Below are 15,288 nucleotides of genomic sequence, written 5' to 3'. Positions count from 1 at the left end.
CTTATCAATGAGTTTTTCCACCATTTCCGTAGTAAAGAAAGTACTAGTAGCACGGCATGGCTCTAGTGGATCTGGTAATGGAGGCTGTCCAGATACCATATATAATGATGTTACCTATTGACCCCATATCTAAAGAGAAGTAATCGTCGGAGGCGGTGAGTGCTCGTGAAATAAGCGCCATGCCTCATGTGAGTCCTGACTCAAGAAGAGCTGATATAAATCCTTCTCCAGTTTGGCTAAAAATGCCCTTTTCTTGCGACGTACTATACGCCGAAGAGAAATTCGAGACTGCTTATATGTGATGATCCCAAGTGTAAGCTCTTTCTGGACCTGGGTTCTCGTCTCTCTACATTCCTCGTCATACCAGCTGTTTTGAGGCATGTTCCCAGCTCCTCTCTTCTGATCAGGTTGAGTATGTGGGTATGCCTCTTGTGCTGCTTCATGTAGTATCTCTGTTAATTGAGAAGTAATCTCCTCTACAGTATATACTGGCTCGGCTGTCCACATCCTATTATAGATCTTTTCCACATAGACTGAATCAGTTTCTGGCGTGAAAATATATCTTGTGTGTGTCTTCTTCCTTTGTACTTGAGAGGCATTGTATTGGAAGGAGATTGATAAGGTCAATAGAGCATGATCCACTGCAATCCCAACCGGTCTGGGTCCCACCTTAAATTCCTTGATACTAGAAATAAAGCTTGGTGAAGTCATGACATAATCCACTGTACTGGCCCCATGCCTGTGCGGGAAGCATGTGAATCCCCCCGATAACGGGAAATTCTCTAGACCATTAAGTATGGCCAAACCATGTATAGTTGCCATCTCCATGAGATGTCTCCCATATTCAGTGTGTTCATTATCCTGTGAGTTTCTAGTAAGCCCCCTCTGTGATAAATCCACTTCTGCAAGCATTTCCTCAGAAGTATCATAGAATACTGCTTGAGAGTTGGCCGTTCTGGCATTAAAGTCTCCTAAGAGAACGATGTCTCCATCTCTAGAGAACTCCCATATGTCATTATTCAATATGGAGAAAGGGGATTGTCCTTTAGGTGAGGAGTAGACTGAGGTATTCGGAGGGAAGTAGCATATAGCGATGTATAGAAATCTACCTGTCTCGGCTTTCATTCTCACCCACATATACCTTGCTTGCTCATCTTTCCTGATAATCTGTAGTAGTGGTTTCAGCTCCTCTTTAAATAAGACTGCTACTCCTCCTGAACCCCGGCTACCCTGTAGAGATCTCTTGTCTGGTCGACCAACTGTTTCCCATAAATAACCCTTCACATGTGGCATACGCTGTCCCGGTATCTGGTGTGTCCTTGAGTAGAAAACTATGTCTCTGTCCCTAAAGCTTTCTTCAAAGGCACCTACATCTAGCCTATATGATCCATTACAATTCCACGCCGCTATGTGTAGCGTCGTCCCATAGGTCTCGCATTGTCATGCTGAGCGCTTTTCCAAAACCACTACTTTCCCTCCTCTATAAAAGGCGATTTTCCCCTTTTCTCGTGCAGCCCTGATCTCTGGCATCAACTCTTGCATGTGTGCCACTTGTGCCAATGTAAGGTTATCTCCCAAGAAAATACCAGTTTTCTTAAGAGTTGGCCTCTTCTTTAGAAATTCTTTCCTTATTTCTATATTCGGGAAGCGGAGAATAAGTGCCCTATCCTTTACGTTTCCCTTCTCATCGATTCCTTTCTTGCCCACTCTCCATGCACTCGTGTGAGTGGGCTCTGTGATGCCCATGCGTTGTAGCAGTTCCTTCACTTCTTCATCTACATTCTCTTTGTCTTTGACTCCTGTTACCCGCACATGCAAAGACCGAGTCTTCCTTTTCTGCTCTTCCTCAATTGTCATATTAATAATGGTGGAGGTAGGTGTGGTCTCGGGCATCTGGGTCTTCCCTTTCTTCGCATCCTCAATCCATTTCTCTGCTTCATCAACCTTTTCTTGTGTCTTTCCGCCCATGAAGATGCCGTTTTCAATTTCTGTTTATCTCCTTCCCATAGAGCTTTCATTTGATCCTTCATGTCCTCAAGCTCCTTGAGCACCGAAGGTTGGTCGTCTCCCTTCTCCTTAGTTGTAGATTTGCAGGCCGCAAGTTCTCCTTTTAGCTCCTCGATTATTGCATCTTTTTCCCTCATGTGCTTTTCCATATTTGTTCTCCATGCTTCGAAACTTGCTACTGCCTCATCGAGTTTCTTTTGCATAACGCATTCTGTTACATTTACTTCGGCCTTGATTAGGTTTCGTAATTCTGTTTTCAAGATCTGAATCTCCTCATTTTGTATCCCCCGGGTCTCTCCCCTTAGTTCTTTCATCATGTCTCCATACATGGAGTTCCTGTAGCTCTCCGCACTCGCGTGCATTTCCTTCCTGATGTCATCTCTCATGTAGTTTAGCTCTGATTTGAGCATCATCTGGACCTTCTCCATCATTAGTTCATCACGTACCTTGGACGTTTTCCCCACTCGTAATGATCCTGGTGATAGTACAGTATCTCTGTTTCTCCGCTTAAATGTGGCTGTTGTTTTTTTTGGGGTGGTGTAGCTATCTACACCCGGCCCTTCCTCTTCGGTAAGCGGATCCATCGAAAATGTGGGGTAGGGTACTAAGGTAAGGGACCGAGAATAAGGCAAACTTTAAAAGTTTATTTTAAAGCTTAAAAGCCTTTAAACTTTAAGAGTTTATTTCAAGGCTTAGAAAACCTTTAAACTTTAACGTAGCAAATGTAAGACCTTCTACGCGTAGGTAAAGGAGGGCTGCCGAGGACCTTCTACGCGTAGGTAAAGGAGAGGTGCCGAGGACATTCTACGCGTAGGGAATCACGGAGTACCGCGTCTCCTGCGTGAGCCCGCTGCCTCACTGCCTCACTGAGAGAGAGAGAGAGAGAGAGAGAGAGAGTCCTCGCAATGGGGCCGCAGCAGCTCCTCGCCATGGGGCTGCCTGCGTGGACGTCCTGCTGTACTGCTCCCTCCCCAAACCGCGCGCGCTACCTGTTGTGACTCTACACCAGTGTGCGCTGCTAGGAGGAGGACGACATCAGCCACCTGCACGCTGGTCCCTGCTGCTGTGCCTGCGCGTTCTCCTGCACTTGCACCTGTTGCTGCTCCAGGCTCCCCCTCTGCTGCGCCTGCGCGTTCTCCTGCAGTTGCACCTGCGCGAGCCCGTCAGCCTTCAGCGCATAGCACTTCACAGAGAGAGAGAGAGAGAGAGAGAGAGAGAGAGAGAGAGAGAGAGAGAGAGAGAGAGAGAGAGAGAGAGAGAGAGAGAGAGAGAGAGAGAGAGAGAGAGAGAGAGAAAGAAAGAAAGAAAGATTTTTAACGTCTATGTCAGGCCGAAATCGGCCTATGAGACAAATCAAATGTACATGGTGTGTATGTCATCCGTCTATCGGAAAGACAAATGAAACAAAACTGATATAAAATTGAACTGAATGTAGGTAGTGGAGTATCTGAGGAGGGATGGAGCTCTATCTCTAGGGGTATATGCATGTCTATATGCTCAATGTAGTACAATCATGAGAATGCATCAAGCTATCTAGCTCCATCCTATACTAATGGGGGGATGTAAGATGTGGTACATGGGCGGGTCTGGTGCCAAGGCTACCCGGATGAAAGCTGTCGGGTCGGCCCTCATCTAAGCCACTCGCTCCTCGGTGGCACGGCGCTCCCGGGCTCGGATCTCCTCGATCTGTCGGTGGTGGGAGCTCGCGCCCCTGTAGCCTGTGACTCGTGGTCGTCGTCTAGCTCGGCTCACCTCCGCCTGTGGGAGTGCCACTCCCCTCTGAGTGTCTGGTGAGGGAGGGGCGGCAATCCTCTGAAAGAAGTTTGTGAGCTGCGACTGTCTCCCCTCTGTCTGTGTAGCTGTGTGTGGCTGTAGTAGTGTGTCCCGATGGCTCTGTATCTCTAGTAAGAAACGTCCGAGCTGTCTCTGATCTCGAGAGTCCATGATCTCTTGGAGAGTGGGCTGTCCTCTGAATAAGGCCTCATACCTGCCTCTGATCTCAGTGTATGCTCTGCATCTACATACAAAGTGCTCCTCACTCTCCACCTCCTCTGTGCAGGCTCTGCAGACTCGCTCCTCCCTAGGAACACCAGTATGTCTCCCAATCTCAATCTCTAACTTGTGTGAAGCCACTCTCAGCTGACCAATCGCCACCCGTGAGCTATGTGGCATATATGTGTCCATGTAGCGTGGTCTCTGTATGAACCCCCCAGACAATATGGTGAGAAACTGGTATCTGTAATCTGACATCCTCGTCCCCAAGCTAGGTGACTCCCAGCCTCTCCTAGTGTATAGCTGCCACAGATCCTGTCTCAATACCAAGTTCCTCTCACTGCGAGAGAGATGAACATATGGTGAGTGGGGGTCGTACTGGAATGGTGGTAGGCTCTCCATGTCAAGACCGTGTCCCTCAAACCATGCTCTGACCTGTGAGTACCATGCTCTCTCATGCCCACTCTCTGATAGCAGTATAGCTGCCTCAAATGCTCTACGAGTAAGTCTGTCAGGAGGTAGCTCTCTCATCCTCTGGATGAAGCAGACTGTCTGGAATAGTGCCTCTACAACCATAGGTGGTGTGGCGAGCTCGGCTCTAATAATGTCATGTGGCACTGTCTTCTTGCTGCGGAGCAAGCGTGAGATCATACATACCTGTGGCCTCTCAAGCTGTGTCCACTGGTCAGCTGTCAATCCTGGTGCCCATACTGCCGCCGAGTACATCAGGGCCGGGGTGACTAAGGTGTCGAAAAGCCACCCCTTCGTGCGGGGCTCCTGAAAGTGTGCCTGGTGGCATCTCCGCTCTAGCATGGCCAGAGCTGCATATCCTCGGGTGAGCCTGTCAGCAGCAGCCTGCCTCATAGTGAAGGGTCCTGGTAGGCTGGTGAATGTGATGCCAAGGTAGACATAGGAGGTGACTACATCAACCTGTCCTCCTGCTGCTGTGAAGGTGGCAGCACTCCTCACTGCACTGGATGTGTGAAAGATCATAACCTTGGTTTTGCCAAGGTTCACAGTCAACCCCTTGTGTGTGCTGAATTCGTCCAAGGCCTCAAGATGGCGTTGCAAGCCCTCGGGTGACTCTGAAATCAACACAATATCATCAGCATATAACATGATGTGGACCGGAGTACCTGCCAAGTCGCTCCCCTCTCCTCCTGCTCGCAGTATGTAGTCGGAGATCTCGTCGATGTAGAGCCCAAAGAGTGTCGGGGAGAGTGGGCATCCTTGCTTAACACCAATGGTGCTAGCAATGGTCTCTGAAAAACCGCCTGGGCAACGAACTCGACCCGTCACCCTCTCGTAGAGAGCATATATGGCCCAAATCATCTCTGTTGGTACCCCAATGCTGTGAAGGCGCTGGAAGAGTCTCGCGTGGGACTGCGTCAAAGGCCTTGCAGAAATCCACAAAGCAGCAGTAAAGCCTCTTCTTCCGCGCCTTTGCCCCATCAATGAGGCAGCGCAGAACGAAGATGTGATCAGTGGTGGAGAAAGCTCGTCTGAAACCTGCCTGGCCTGGAGCTCGTAAACCCTCGATCTCTGCGTAGCAGCTGAGCTGTGCCTCAAGTATTGCTCCATATAGCTTGGCCATCGTGTGGCCAATAATGATAGTCCTGTAGTTCCCTGGGTCCAGGGTGTCGCCAGATTTGTGGATAGGCACTATGGTGTGCTGTGTCCACTCCTCTGGGAAGCCCTCCCCTATAGCCCGGTTGAAGACATGTGCAATCAACGGGGCTATAGTGGAGGCCGCATAAATGATGTGCTCACTCTGTAATCCAGTATGGTCAACTGATCGTCTGTGCTGCATGCGGCGTATGGCCCTCTCTACCATCTCTGCTGTAAAGAAGGAGGAGCACGTGGGGCGTGGCTCGTGTGGCTGTGGGATAGGAGGCTGCCCTGGCACCTCATAAAGTCGCTCTGCATAATCATGCCATATCTGTGGATCCTCAATAGCTGTAGTCGGACGTGGCTCGCGGAGGGTGCGCCATGCCGTCGCGCTATCCATGCTCATGAACAGGCGGTATAGCTCAAGCTCCTGTGCCTCTTCGAATGCTCGCCGCTTTTGGCGTGTCAGCGTCTTCATATGCCGTCTGGCCTCTCTCTGTGATCTCTCCTAAGGCTCGCCGTGCACGGAGGCGTCGGTATAGCTCTCTGCACTCATCATCATACCAGCGGTTCTGAGGCATAGTCCCGGGGGGGGGGAGTGCGTCCTGTGTGAGTGGTGTGTGGAAAAGAGCTAATAGCTGAAGTGTGGAGAACGGAAGAGATATGTGATGTGAGAACTGAGAGTGGTGTGGATGGGTGGAGGAGGCATAGGCCATGCTCGACCTCGGCCGAGTAAAGAGAGGCTAGCTCATGTGTGAAATGGATGGTGGTGTGTGGAGTGTGTGCTGTGGAGCTGTGTGGGATGGTATCTCCGGTGATGGAGAAAGAGAGGTATGTGTGGTCGGCTCCGATGGGTATGGGTGGAATGGTGAAGGATGTGATAAGGTGTGTAGCCTCCCTGGGTCCCAGAATATAGTCGACTGTACTCCCCCCTCCCTCTGCAACTCCATGTGGCATACAAGTCAGACCCCCTGAGGTGGGCCACTGGACCATCCCGTTATAAATAACGAGACGGTGTTGGGAGCCAAGTCGAAGTAGATGTCGTCCGTAGGCTGTGACTGGAGCTCTGTCTGTTGTATCTCTCATAGTAGCCTCCTCATCTAGAGTGTGTAGTGCCTCTGGGTCCTCGTGGTCATATGCCTCACACTGCTCACTGCGCGTACGAGCATTGAAGTCTCCCATAAGGAAGACTTCACCCAGTGTGGAGTACTCCATAATCTCCTCCGTGAGGCATGCGTACGGTGACTCCTGCTCAATAGGGGCGAATCTGGAGCCTGTGGGAGCAAAGTAGCAAAGGGCAATGTAGACGATCCTGTCTCGTGAGAGCTCGAGGCGAATCCACATGTAGCGGGCCTGTGGGTCCCGGGCAACAATCTGTAGTCTGCTGTGAAGCCCCTGTCTAAAGAGTATGGCCACTCCTCCTGAGCCGCGAGTGGTGTGCTGGCGCATACATCCCCGATGTAGAGACTCCCACTGGAATCCATGTATCCGTGGTAACCCTCTCTCTGGGCTCTCGTGTGTCTCTGTAAGTAGAATGATGTCTCGACCTCTCATCACCTCCTCAAGTCTCTCTGGGTGTGTCCATAGGTCTCCATTGCAATTCCAAACCGTGACATGAATCTCCTCGTGTGTCCCACAGGCCGCGAGTCCCTATGCGATGGTCTTGCCATCAATGATAACCCTACCATCTCGATATACTGCCTTCTTCCCTTCTTTGCGGGCTTGGTGGACTCTAGGCATGCACGCGCGACGGTGATCTTGTTGCATCTTTGTGAGGTCATCATCAAGATAAATCGGGGGGCCTTCTAGCCCTCTCAAGATGACCCTCTTTCGGAGGAAAGAAGTTCGAGACTCCTCGGAGGCGAATTGGAGGATGAGAGCTCTCTTCTTTGGATCTTTGCCGGCTCTCCAAACTTTGGAGAAAGGGATCTCTTCTTCCTTGTATCCCACTTTCTTGCATAAAGCTTTCCCATCGCTCTCGGGTGTAGACCCTTCTTCTTCTTTGATGCCGGTCACTCGCACATTGAGACGGCGAGCTTGTCGCATCTTCTCCTCCTCGATGGTTGTGTGTACGATGAGTACCTCATCTTTTTGGGCTTCCTCTCTTGCTACCTTCTTGATGTTCTTTTTGACCACTTCGACCCATCCTTCTTTGGTGGCCTCTAATTTGTCCTCAATGCTTGCGGTGAGGGCTTTGGTGATCTCCTCCTTGAGGGCTTCCTTAGCCTCCTCTTTAATCTCTCCTTCCTCGGGGGTGAGGGATGTGATGGAAGCATGAAGGAGATCGATTTGTGCCTTCATCTCTTCTTGCTCTTTCCTCCATCTCTCCCTCTCCTTCTCGTTCTCCCGTTCCCTTCTCTCCTTCTCCTCTTTGAGATTTTGGATTTCCGCTCTCATGTCCTCCTTCTCTTCGTTCCATAGCTTGATGAAGGTGGCTTTCTCCTCCTCCCATATCTCTCTCTCCATCCGCCATTCTTTCATGTCCTTCTCCAATTGTGCAAGCCTCTTGTTCGTGAGCATGAAGGTTGTCTTCATTGTCGATGTCGGCGTCTTGATGATGGGGGAAGACATGGTTGTCTTCGTAACTACCCTCTCTTCATATTGTGAAGAAGAGAGGAGAAGGGGAAGAGAGGGAGTACGTGTGTGTATGCGTGTATGTGTGTAGTGTGTGTGTGGGTATGTATCCGTGTGTGTGTGTGTGTGTGTGTGTGTGTGTGTGTGTGTGTGTGTGTGTGTGTGTGTGAGAGAGAGAGAGAGAGAGAGGCTGCGTGAGAGAGAGAGAGAGAGAGATGGCTGCGTGATGGGGAGCGAGGAGGGGCTGCGTGAGGGGGAGGGAGGGGCTGCGTGAGGGGGGGAGAAAGAAAGAAAGAAAGAAAGAAAGATTTTTAACGTCTATGTCAGGCCGAAATCGGCCTATGAGACAAATCAAATGTACATTGTGTGTATGTCATTCGTCTATCGGAAAGACAAATGAAACAAAATTGATACAAAACTGAGCTGAAAGTAGGTAGTGGAGTATCTGAGGAGAGAGAGAGAGACTTTGACAGATTTATGTAGGTATTTCACAACCATTTTGAGAGAGAGAGAGAGAGAGAGAGAGAGAGAGAGAGAACACCAGATGGGGTCCCAAACCCCCCTCCGAGGGCCCCCCTCTCTATTGCTAGAGAGGTATTTGCTTGAGATTGCACAAAGTCTGGTACAATGCTTCCAGATGATGTGGTACTTGATGACGACAATGATGATGTCGACGACAGCGATGACCACGACGATGATTGTGACAATGACGATGGTGTCGACAACGATGACAAGGTCAATGCTGAAATCTGGAAATGCGAGGTGTCCTGTTGGGAATCTACAACGGTGGTGGTATTGTTGGGCCGATCTGCAACCGCCGAAGCATGCAAGGCTGAGAATGCAAAAACGCTCGCTGATCTGGGCTGAAATTGCAAAACGCTGGCTGTAATTGCTGAAAACTGAAAACGTCAGGCTGATCTGGGTCGTGAAGGGAAATCTGGCGAGGATCTACAACCGGTGGTGCAGGTGCTCGCGAGGCTTATGGCTGATCTGAAAACGCTGATGGCTGTGGGCTGAAGACGTTGATGGCTGTGTCCGGAGGAAACGCTGGAAGGCTGAATACGGCACATCTTGCTTTTGAGCACCTGAGCTCTTTTCGGTCTTCTGCTCTTCTCTAGCGCCCTGGGCCTTCTTATATAGCTGGATGAAAGTGGGTCGAGCAGTCGTACAGATGGCTCCACGATTTAGTAATAAAAATGCCTAAAGTCACTTAGTGAATAAGTGCCCATAAGAGGCGGTCCCCACGCACACAAAACTAGGTTCATACAGTGGGGAATGCTCATGCTTGGTACAGGGTACTGATGCTAATGATCATATTGTGTGCAATCAGAGGGTATGCGGCTACTCTAAGTGCCTGGTCATGCACGGCCTGTGTACAAACTCACAAGGTTGCCAGAACACTTCCTAGGCTTCCTAAACCCTAGAAGTAGGAATAGCTTGTCCACGTACACATAGGGTTAGATGTGCACGTGACATTGAAGTTGTGGCTGACTTAACCTCTGAGCCAAAGACATGTCGAAGCTATGAACTCTAAGCCAAAGAACGCCGACCATGCTGGTACTAAGAAGGACAGAGAAGAAGTTCCAAGCTTGGCTTAAGCAAGTGGGTAATCGTTGGGGTAAGCCCAACTTGTTAACTATCAGTGGTGCCTAGCTATGAGGCTTGCATAAATAGGCTAGACCAAAGGTCCCTAACACCTTAAGGTTTTGGGGGTTTGGATGGCTAGACCAATTTTTGTAACATCACAATTAAGCACGTATACACAAGAATGCACTCGGATGTGGGACCTCCCGAGAGTTGTTGCCCCCATGTACCTTCACTTAGTTAGTACTAGGAGAAAAGAACTATGCAACAAGCAACTGCCGTGTCTGTATCTATATCACCAAGATGTCTTGTGAAAGCATAGTCAGAGAAAAGCTTCAAAATTGACAAAAGCTCTTGGCACAACCTATGACGACAAGGGGCCAAGCCTCGCACTAGATTGCTCCAAGAAAAGACTCCGCCCGGTACCATCCACGCAATATAATTGTACATAGACTAAGCCGAGTGAGATGAGGAAAAAGAGCAAAAAGTGGTAGGGGAGCACAGAGAGGTGGTGATGGAGAAAGAAATGAGCGACTCGATAGTCAAGTGAAGGCAGTTGAGTGGACTAGGAAACCTTGATTTCTCATGGCATATCAAAAGTCAAGAAAATTAGAAGGATTGAAATGATGATGCCAATGTTGACTGTGTCACAGCTTGGAAGCACCCAAACCCAAAGAGGACTCATCTAAAGTACCCTAGCAACAATGTCGGGGCTCTCAAACTCATTTGATAATATCAATGACCCAAGATCTACACATCAATGACAAGACAAGGCCGAGTCCTCCATCCGTGTCTGTTGTGCTGCCGGTGAAAAATCAAGAGAGAGCTGTGTACAAGTGTTCGTGTGTGCCCATGTCTATGCATGCACCTGACTGAAGGACCAAGAGAAGAAAACATAGAAACTAAGGAAGGAGGGGCAAGAGAAGCAAGGACGGGCTGAAAGTATGGATATTCAAGAAAGGGGTGGGGGGGGAGATGGGGAAAGGGGGGTTGGTGGTGGTGGTGGTGGTGGTGGTGGGTGGGTTTGAAGCACAACAGTGAGGGCATTTATTGTTCTTCTGAATGCTAAAGTCTTTCTTTTCAATTAAAGTTAATTTAGGCATTGCAAATAACCTTGAGTTGTCAAAGCCTATCAAAGGCTCAGCAGAGTAATCCTTACATTGTGATCTAACTTCAGTAATCCAAATTAAGAAAAAATTGATAAATACAAGAGTAACAGGGAGGCATTGCCTAAACTAATTTTAAGTTGTCAGAGGCTCTGCACGGTAACCCACACTTTGTCGGTTTTACTTTTAGGTAATCCCCTTATTAAGAAAGTACCGGTAAAGAGAGGCATTGCCTAGAATAACCTTAAGTTGACAATGTAGAGAAATCCGTGACTAAGACAGTATCGATAAACAGAGGGGGTGGCGTGTGTGTGTGTGTGTGTTGCAGGGCCGGGGGGGGGGGGGGGGGGGGGGGGGGGGGGTTGAAAGCGAGGGCATTTACTGTTCTTCTGAATGCTAAAGTTAGCTTTTTTTTCAATTAAAGCTAAATTAGGCACTGCAAATAACCTTGAGTTGTCAAAGCCTCTCAAAGGCTCGGCAGAGTAATCCTTACATTGTGTTCTAACTTCAGTAATCCGAATTAAGAGAATATTGATAAATACAAGGGTAACAGGGAGGCATTGCCTAAACTAATTTTAAGTTGTCAGAGGCTCTGCACGGTAACCCCTACTTTGTCGGTTTTACTTTTAAGTAATTCCCTCATTAAGAAACTATCGGTACAGAAACACAAAGGTAGGACAGAGGCATTGCCTACGATCACCTTAAGTTGTCTAATCCCTGATTATGAGAGCATCAATACACACAAGCAAAGCGTAAGAGAGAGGCATTGCCTAGAATGACCTTCAGTTGTCAAAGGCGCTGCAACCTGATAGCATCGCCTAAAATAACCAGTTATCAAAGGCTCTGCAAGTAACCCCTACACTGTCTTCTTTTACAATGATCATGCACATAGATGGTTGAAATGATGTTTTTCTACGACCAACATGAGTGAATCGTTGAATTGCACCTGTATAATATATTTATCTGAAGGGTCCAAAGCTAACCTTGCCTCATTGTCTTGGAAGCAAGCCACTTTTTCCTGCACCATTGTTGCAAACCAGCACCTTGTTGTGCAGTTCCTATAATGTACAGATGACGATTTGTGAATGAGATCAGGAATACAGACCTGTTTCAGAAGCACAACTTGGTAACTGAGCATTCCAAAATAGTTATTTTCAATAAGAAGCTGCTGAGTCTTTGCGTGTGTATCTTCAGAAGTCATTATCACTAGAGGAATTCGACAAGTATTCTTTGCACCTGGCATAGACATGACGTATTACTTGCACATAGTAACCGAGTTTAGATTGGCCGAACTTTGTGCCTATATTTGAGAAAAATGTGAAAATTTTAGAATTAATTAAAACTGTATATTTGTCACTCTCTACCTTTGAAGGCAAGACATGCAGAAATTGGAGGTACTTGTTAAATTCAGACGTTTCAGGTCACATCATATGAACAATATGTGACATCTGCTCTTTGTTGTGGCGCCGAAGGGTATATAGAAAAAACAAGGACTCTTCTAAAGAGATAGGGAACAGTTGAAGGATGCCTAAAAATAAGGGAGTATACCTTCGTTACCCTCGATACTTGCACGTTGTAGAGCCAGAATGCTTTTGATGTATAAATGCAGGAAGCATCTCCCTGTTGTCGATTCAGAAGACAATGCAATCTGCAGACTCAAGAAAATGTGTCCATCAATTTCCAACAGCATTAGTAAATGAATAAACAAGTAAAACATAGCATCAGATGTAGATGCGAACTTCCATCAGAAGCCACACCCATAACATAGGTTTCTTCAATAACCACTGCTCCTAAATATGCTTTACAAGATTGGATTGTGTCTAACAATGGGTATTAACAGAGCAAAACAACAAATGAGAACAGCATGAGTTACTTAAGCCTAGCAGCTAGCAACACTAGGCATGCTTTGAAGTCACAATTTATACTCTATACACTCAAGGCAAAACTTTTCAGCCAGCTCTGCATGCTTTAAAACCGAAAATTGAACTTGCAGATGCAGAATACTGCTTAGTTTGCAAGAAAGATCGACTTCTGCTGAGTACCTATATTATGCCTTCTTCCACAGTGCTATGGACTTATGTATTGTTTTCAAACCTTTGGAAATATGACCACATACTTTGAATATTTGTTTCCATACTTTCAAAGTTCATTTTATCTCTCTCTTACAAATTTACAAGGTCTTTTCCAACCCTTGATAACAAATCAATACTTTCTTTTCTGTTAGGCGAATAGAAGTCCAAGACATCTCTAATCCTCATAACTCATGACCCTAGAAAAAGGACCGAAACCCTCTCTGAATAAGCAGTGGAAACAGCCCCGTATCTCATAGTACACTGTGCAATGACATATGTAATGTAGCTTTGTCTCTGGCTCTAGCTGGCATAAGCGGCATATCCTGTTGTCTGCTGGTATGCCTGTGAATCTACCAGTCTCGATCTCCAGCTGATGTGAGGATGTGCGTATTTTACCAATGGCACACCGCAAACCATGAGACGTGTGTGTCCATGTAGCTGGGTCGAATCACAAACCCATCTCCTGTGAGGTGGAGAAGATGCTCTCTATAGAAAGCCATCTTCGTGCCCAACTCCTGTGGCGGTTCTATCCATGTCCTCCTGGTATCAGGTCTTGACAAATGAGTCTAGTAATCTCCACCCATGAAAGAGACATCGAGGGTGCCTGAAGAGAGTACTGGAAAGGGGGCAGCATGTCCATGGTGAAGCCATGCGTCTGAAACCATGATGTCATCTGTGCATATCAGCATGAAGTGTCCCCCTGAAGAGCAAACTGTCTGGAAGACTCAAGGGCCAATCTAGCATATTTGTCTCTAGTAGTATCCCACAAGTTTTGCACAAAGGAGACTGATCTAGTAAGCGCCTCAATCTCCATATGAGGGGCAGCTAGCTCTACTCGAATGATAGCATGGGGTACGGAGGCCTTGGCTGTGATCAATTGAGAGATCATAGATACCAACGGCCTCTCCATACGTCTCCAACCATCCTGGCCTACACAAGGTCCCCATATGTGCACCCCATACAACATAGCTAAGTATCAAAGAGCCATAACTTTGTCCGAGGTTCCTGAAACTAAACCTGCGAACACATCCTCTCCAAGCCTCCCACGGCCGCAAAAGCTCCAATCAGTCTAGTCTCTGCTGCTCTCCCCAAAGAAAACCTCGACCCAGTGAAGACAACCCCAAGGTAAGTGTATGCATCTGTATACTCTATAATCTCCTGACCATATGTGAAAGTCGGTGTTGATCTCTTGATCCACTGTGGTGTGGTGTTAAACACCATAACCTTGGTTTTACCCAGGTTTACAGACAATCCACTATCCTTCACAAAACTGTGTAATGCATCCAACTGTCGCTGTGTAACAGACTTGGACACTCCAAGTCGAGATTCTACCGCGACACCACAAGAATTCACTTCAAAACAGTTCAAAGTTCAAAATTGATTCGACACTGGCCCGGCGGAGTTCCGTGCCTAGAGATATTGGCCCCAAAGACTGGCGCCCCTTTCGGTATTTCTTTTTGTATTAATCTGCAACCCAAAGTACAAGTAAGTGGGAAGCTCTCACTCTCAGACTCTGCGTCCAGATGCTCTGAGAGGTGGGAAGCCTGCCCACTTATTTAAAGGTTACAAGGGATGCTAAAAGCAAAGCCCAAAAGCTTCAAAATCAAAAGCCTGTTCTCTCTCTCACAAGCTCTCTCTTGGAGCAAATAAAGCAAACGCTCTCTCACTCTTTCTCTTGCAAATTGCGTAGGCAAAAATCTGGCCCAAAACTGTTGTAAATTGCACCGCAAAAAGAGGATGTCCGTACATCATGCCACGTGTCAACAGTCTCGCGTTTTCCGGCCTATCCGTACGGTGCCTGCCACATCAGCATTCAGCAAGGTAATCCGCGGGTATGCAAGCCGGGGGTGGGTCTGTGTGCGCACTGGGCAGCCACGTCACCAGTTTGTGACATACCCCCCTCTTGAAAGCATTGTAATCGCCCTCGATTACGCCTACAAAACAAACACAAGCCATAAACTGTCTTTGCAGACACTGACTATTAGTACCAACGCACTAGGAATACACATCTAGCACATTTACCAATCGACAGTCACATCACACAACATCACAGAACATCACAAGACAAATCACATTCAACATTCATTCAGATCTCAGACCGTGATTTATCGGCAATGCAATTAGCAATCGCATCTAGATCCACTCAGGACCTCGTAGATGCTCGATTGACTAATCCCTATTGCAAACATGTCTATCGAGATCATTCAGACCAAAATGCTGCAGTCATTTCGTCTATCAATTCCTACACTTAAACAAGTCAAGAACAAATCAGTATCATATTATCGGGAATTCCAGTTCATAAAATCATACAACAGAATACTGACAGCTCTCAATATCCCTGAAGC

The 15,288-nt window shown here is 47.6% G+C and overlaps 1 protein-coding gene across 3 annotated transcripts in view; it reads right to left on the bottom strand.

Moving 5' to 3' along the window:
• Positions 1-15,288, bottom strand: part of USP (UDP-sugar pyrophosphorylase) — a 191,523-nt gene that overhangs the window by 98,095 nt on the left and 78,140 nt on the right. For all 3 annotated transcript variants that reach the window (XM_086485290.1, XM_086485288.1, XM_086485289.1), the window contains exons 5-7: positions 12,420-12,519; positions 11,977-12,107; positions 11,818-11,889 (exon numbers count right to left, since the gene is read on the bottom strand). In XM_086485290.1, the coding sequence (XP_086341416.1) occupies positions 11,818-11,889; positions 11,977-12,107; positions 12,420-12,519 (303 nt within the window). The remainder of the gene's footprint in view (positions 1-11,817; positions 11,890-11,976; positions 12,108-12,419; positions 12,520-15,288) is intronic.

Source organism: Adiantum capillus-veneris, chromosome 16, assembly GCF_014529385.1.
Source record: "Adiantum capillus-veneris isolate H3 chromosome 16, ASM1452938v2, whole genome shotgun sequence".
Classification (NCBI taxonomy): Eukaryota; Viridiplantae; Streptophyta; class Polypodiopsida; order Polypodiales; family Pteridaceae; genus Adiantum; species Adiantum capillus-veneris.
The sequence above is the reverse complement of the archived record's forward strand: the minus strand, read 5'-3'. Positions and strand labels throughout refer to the sequence as shown.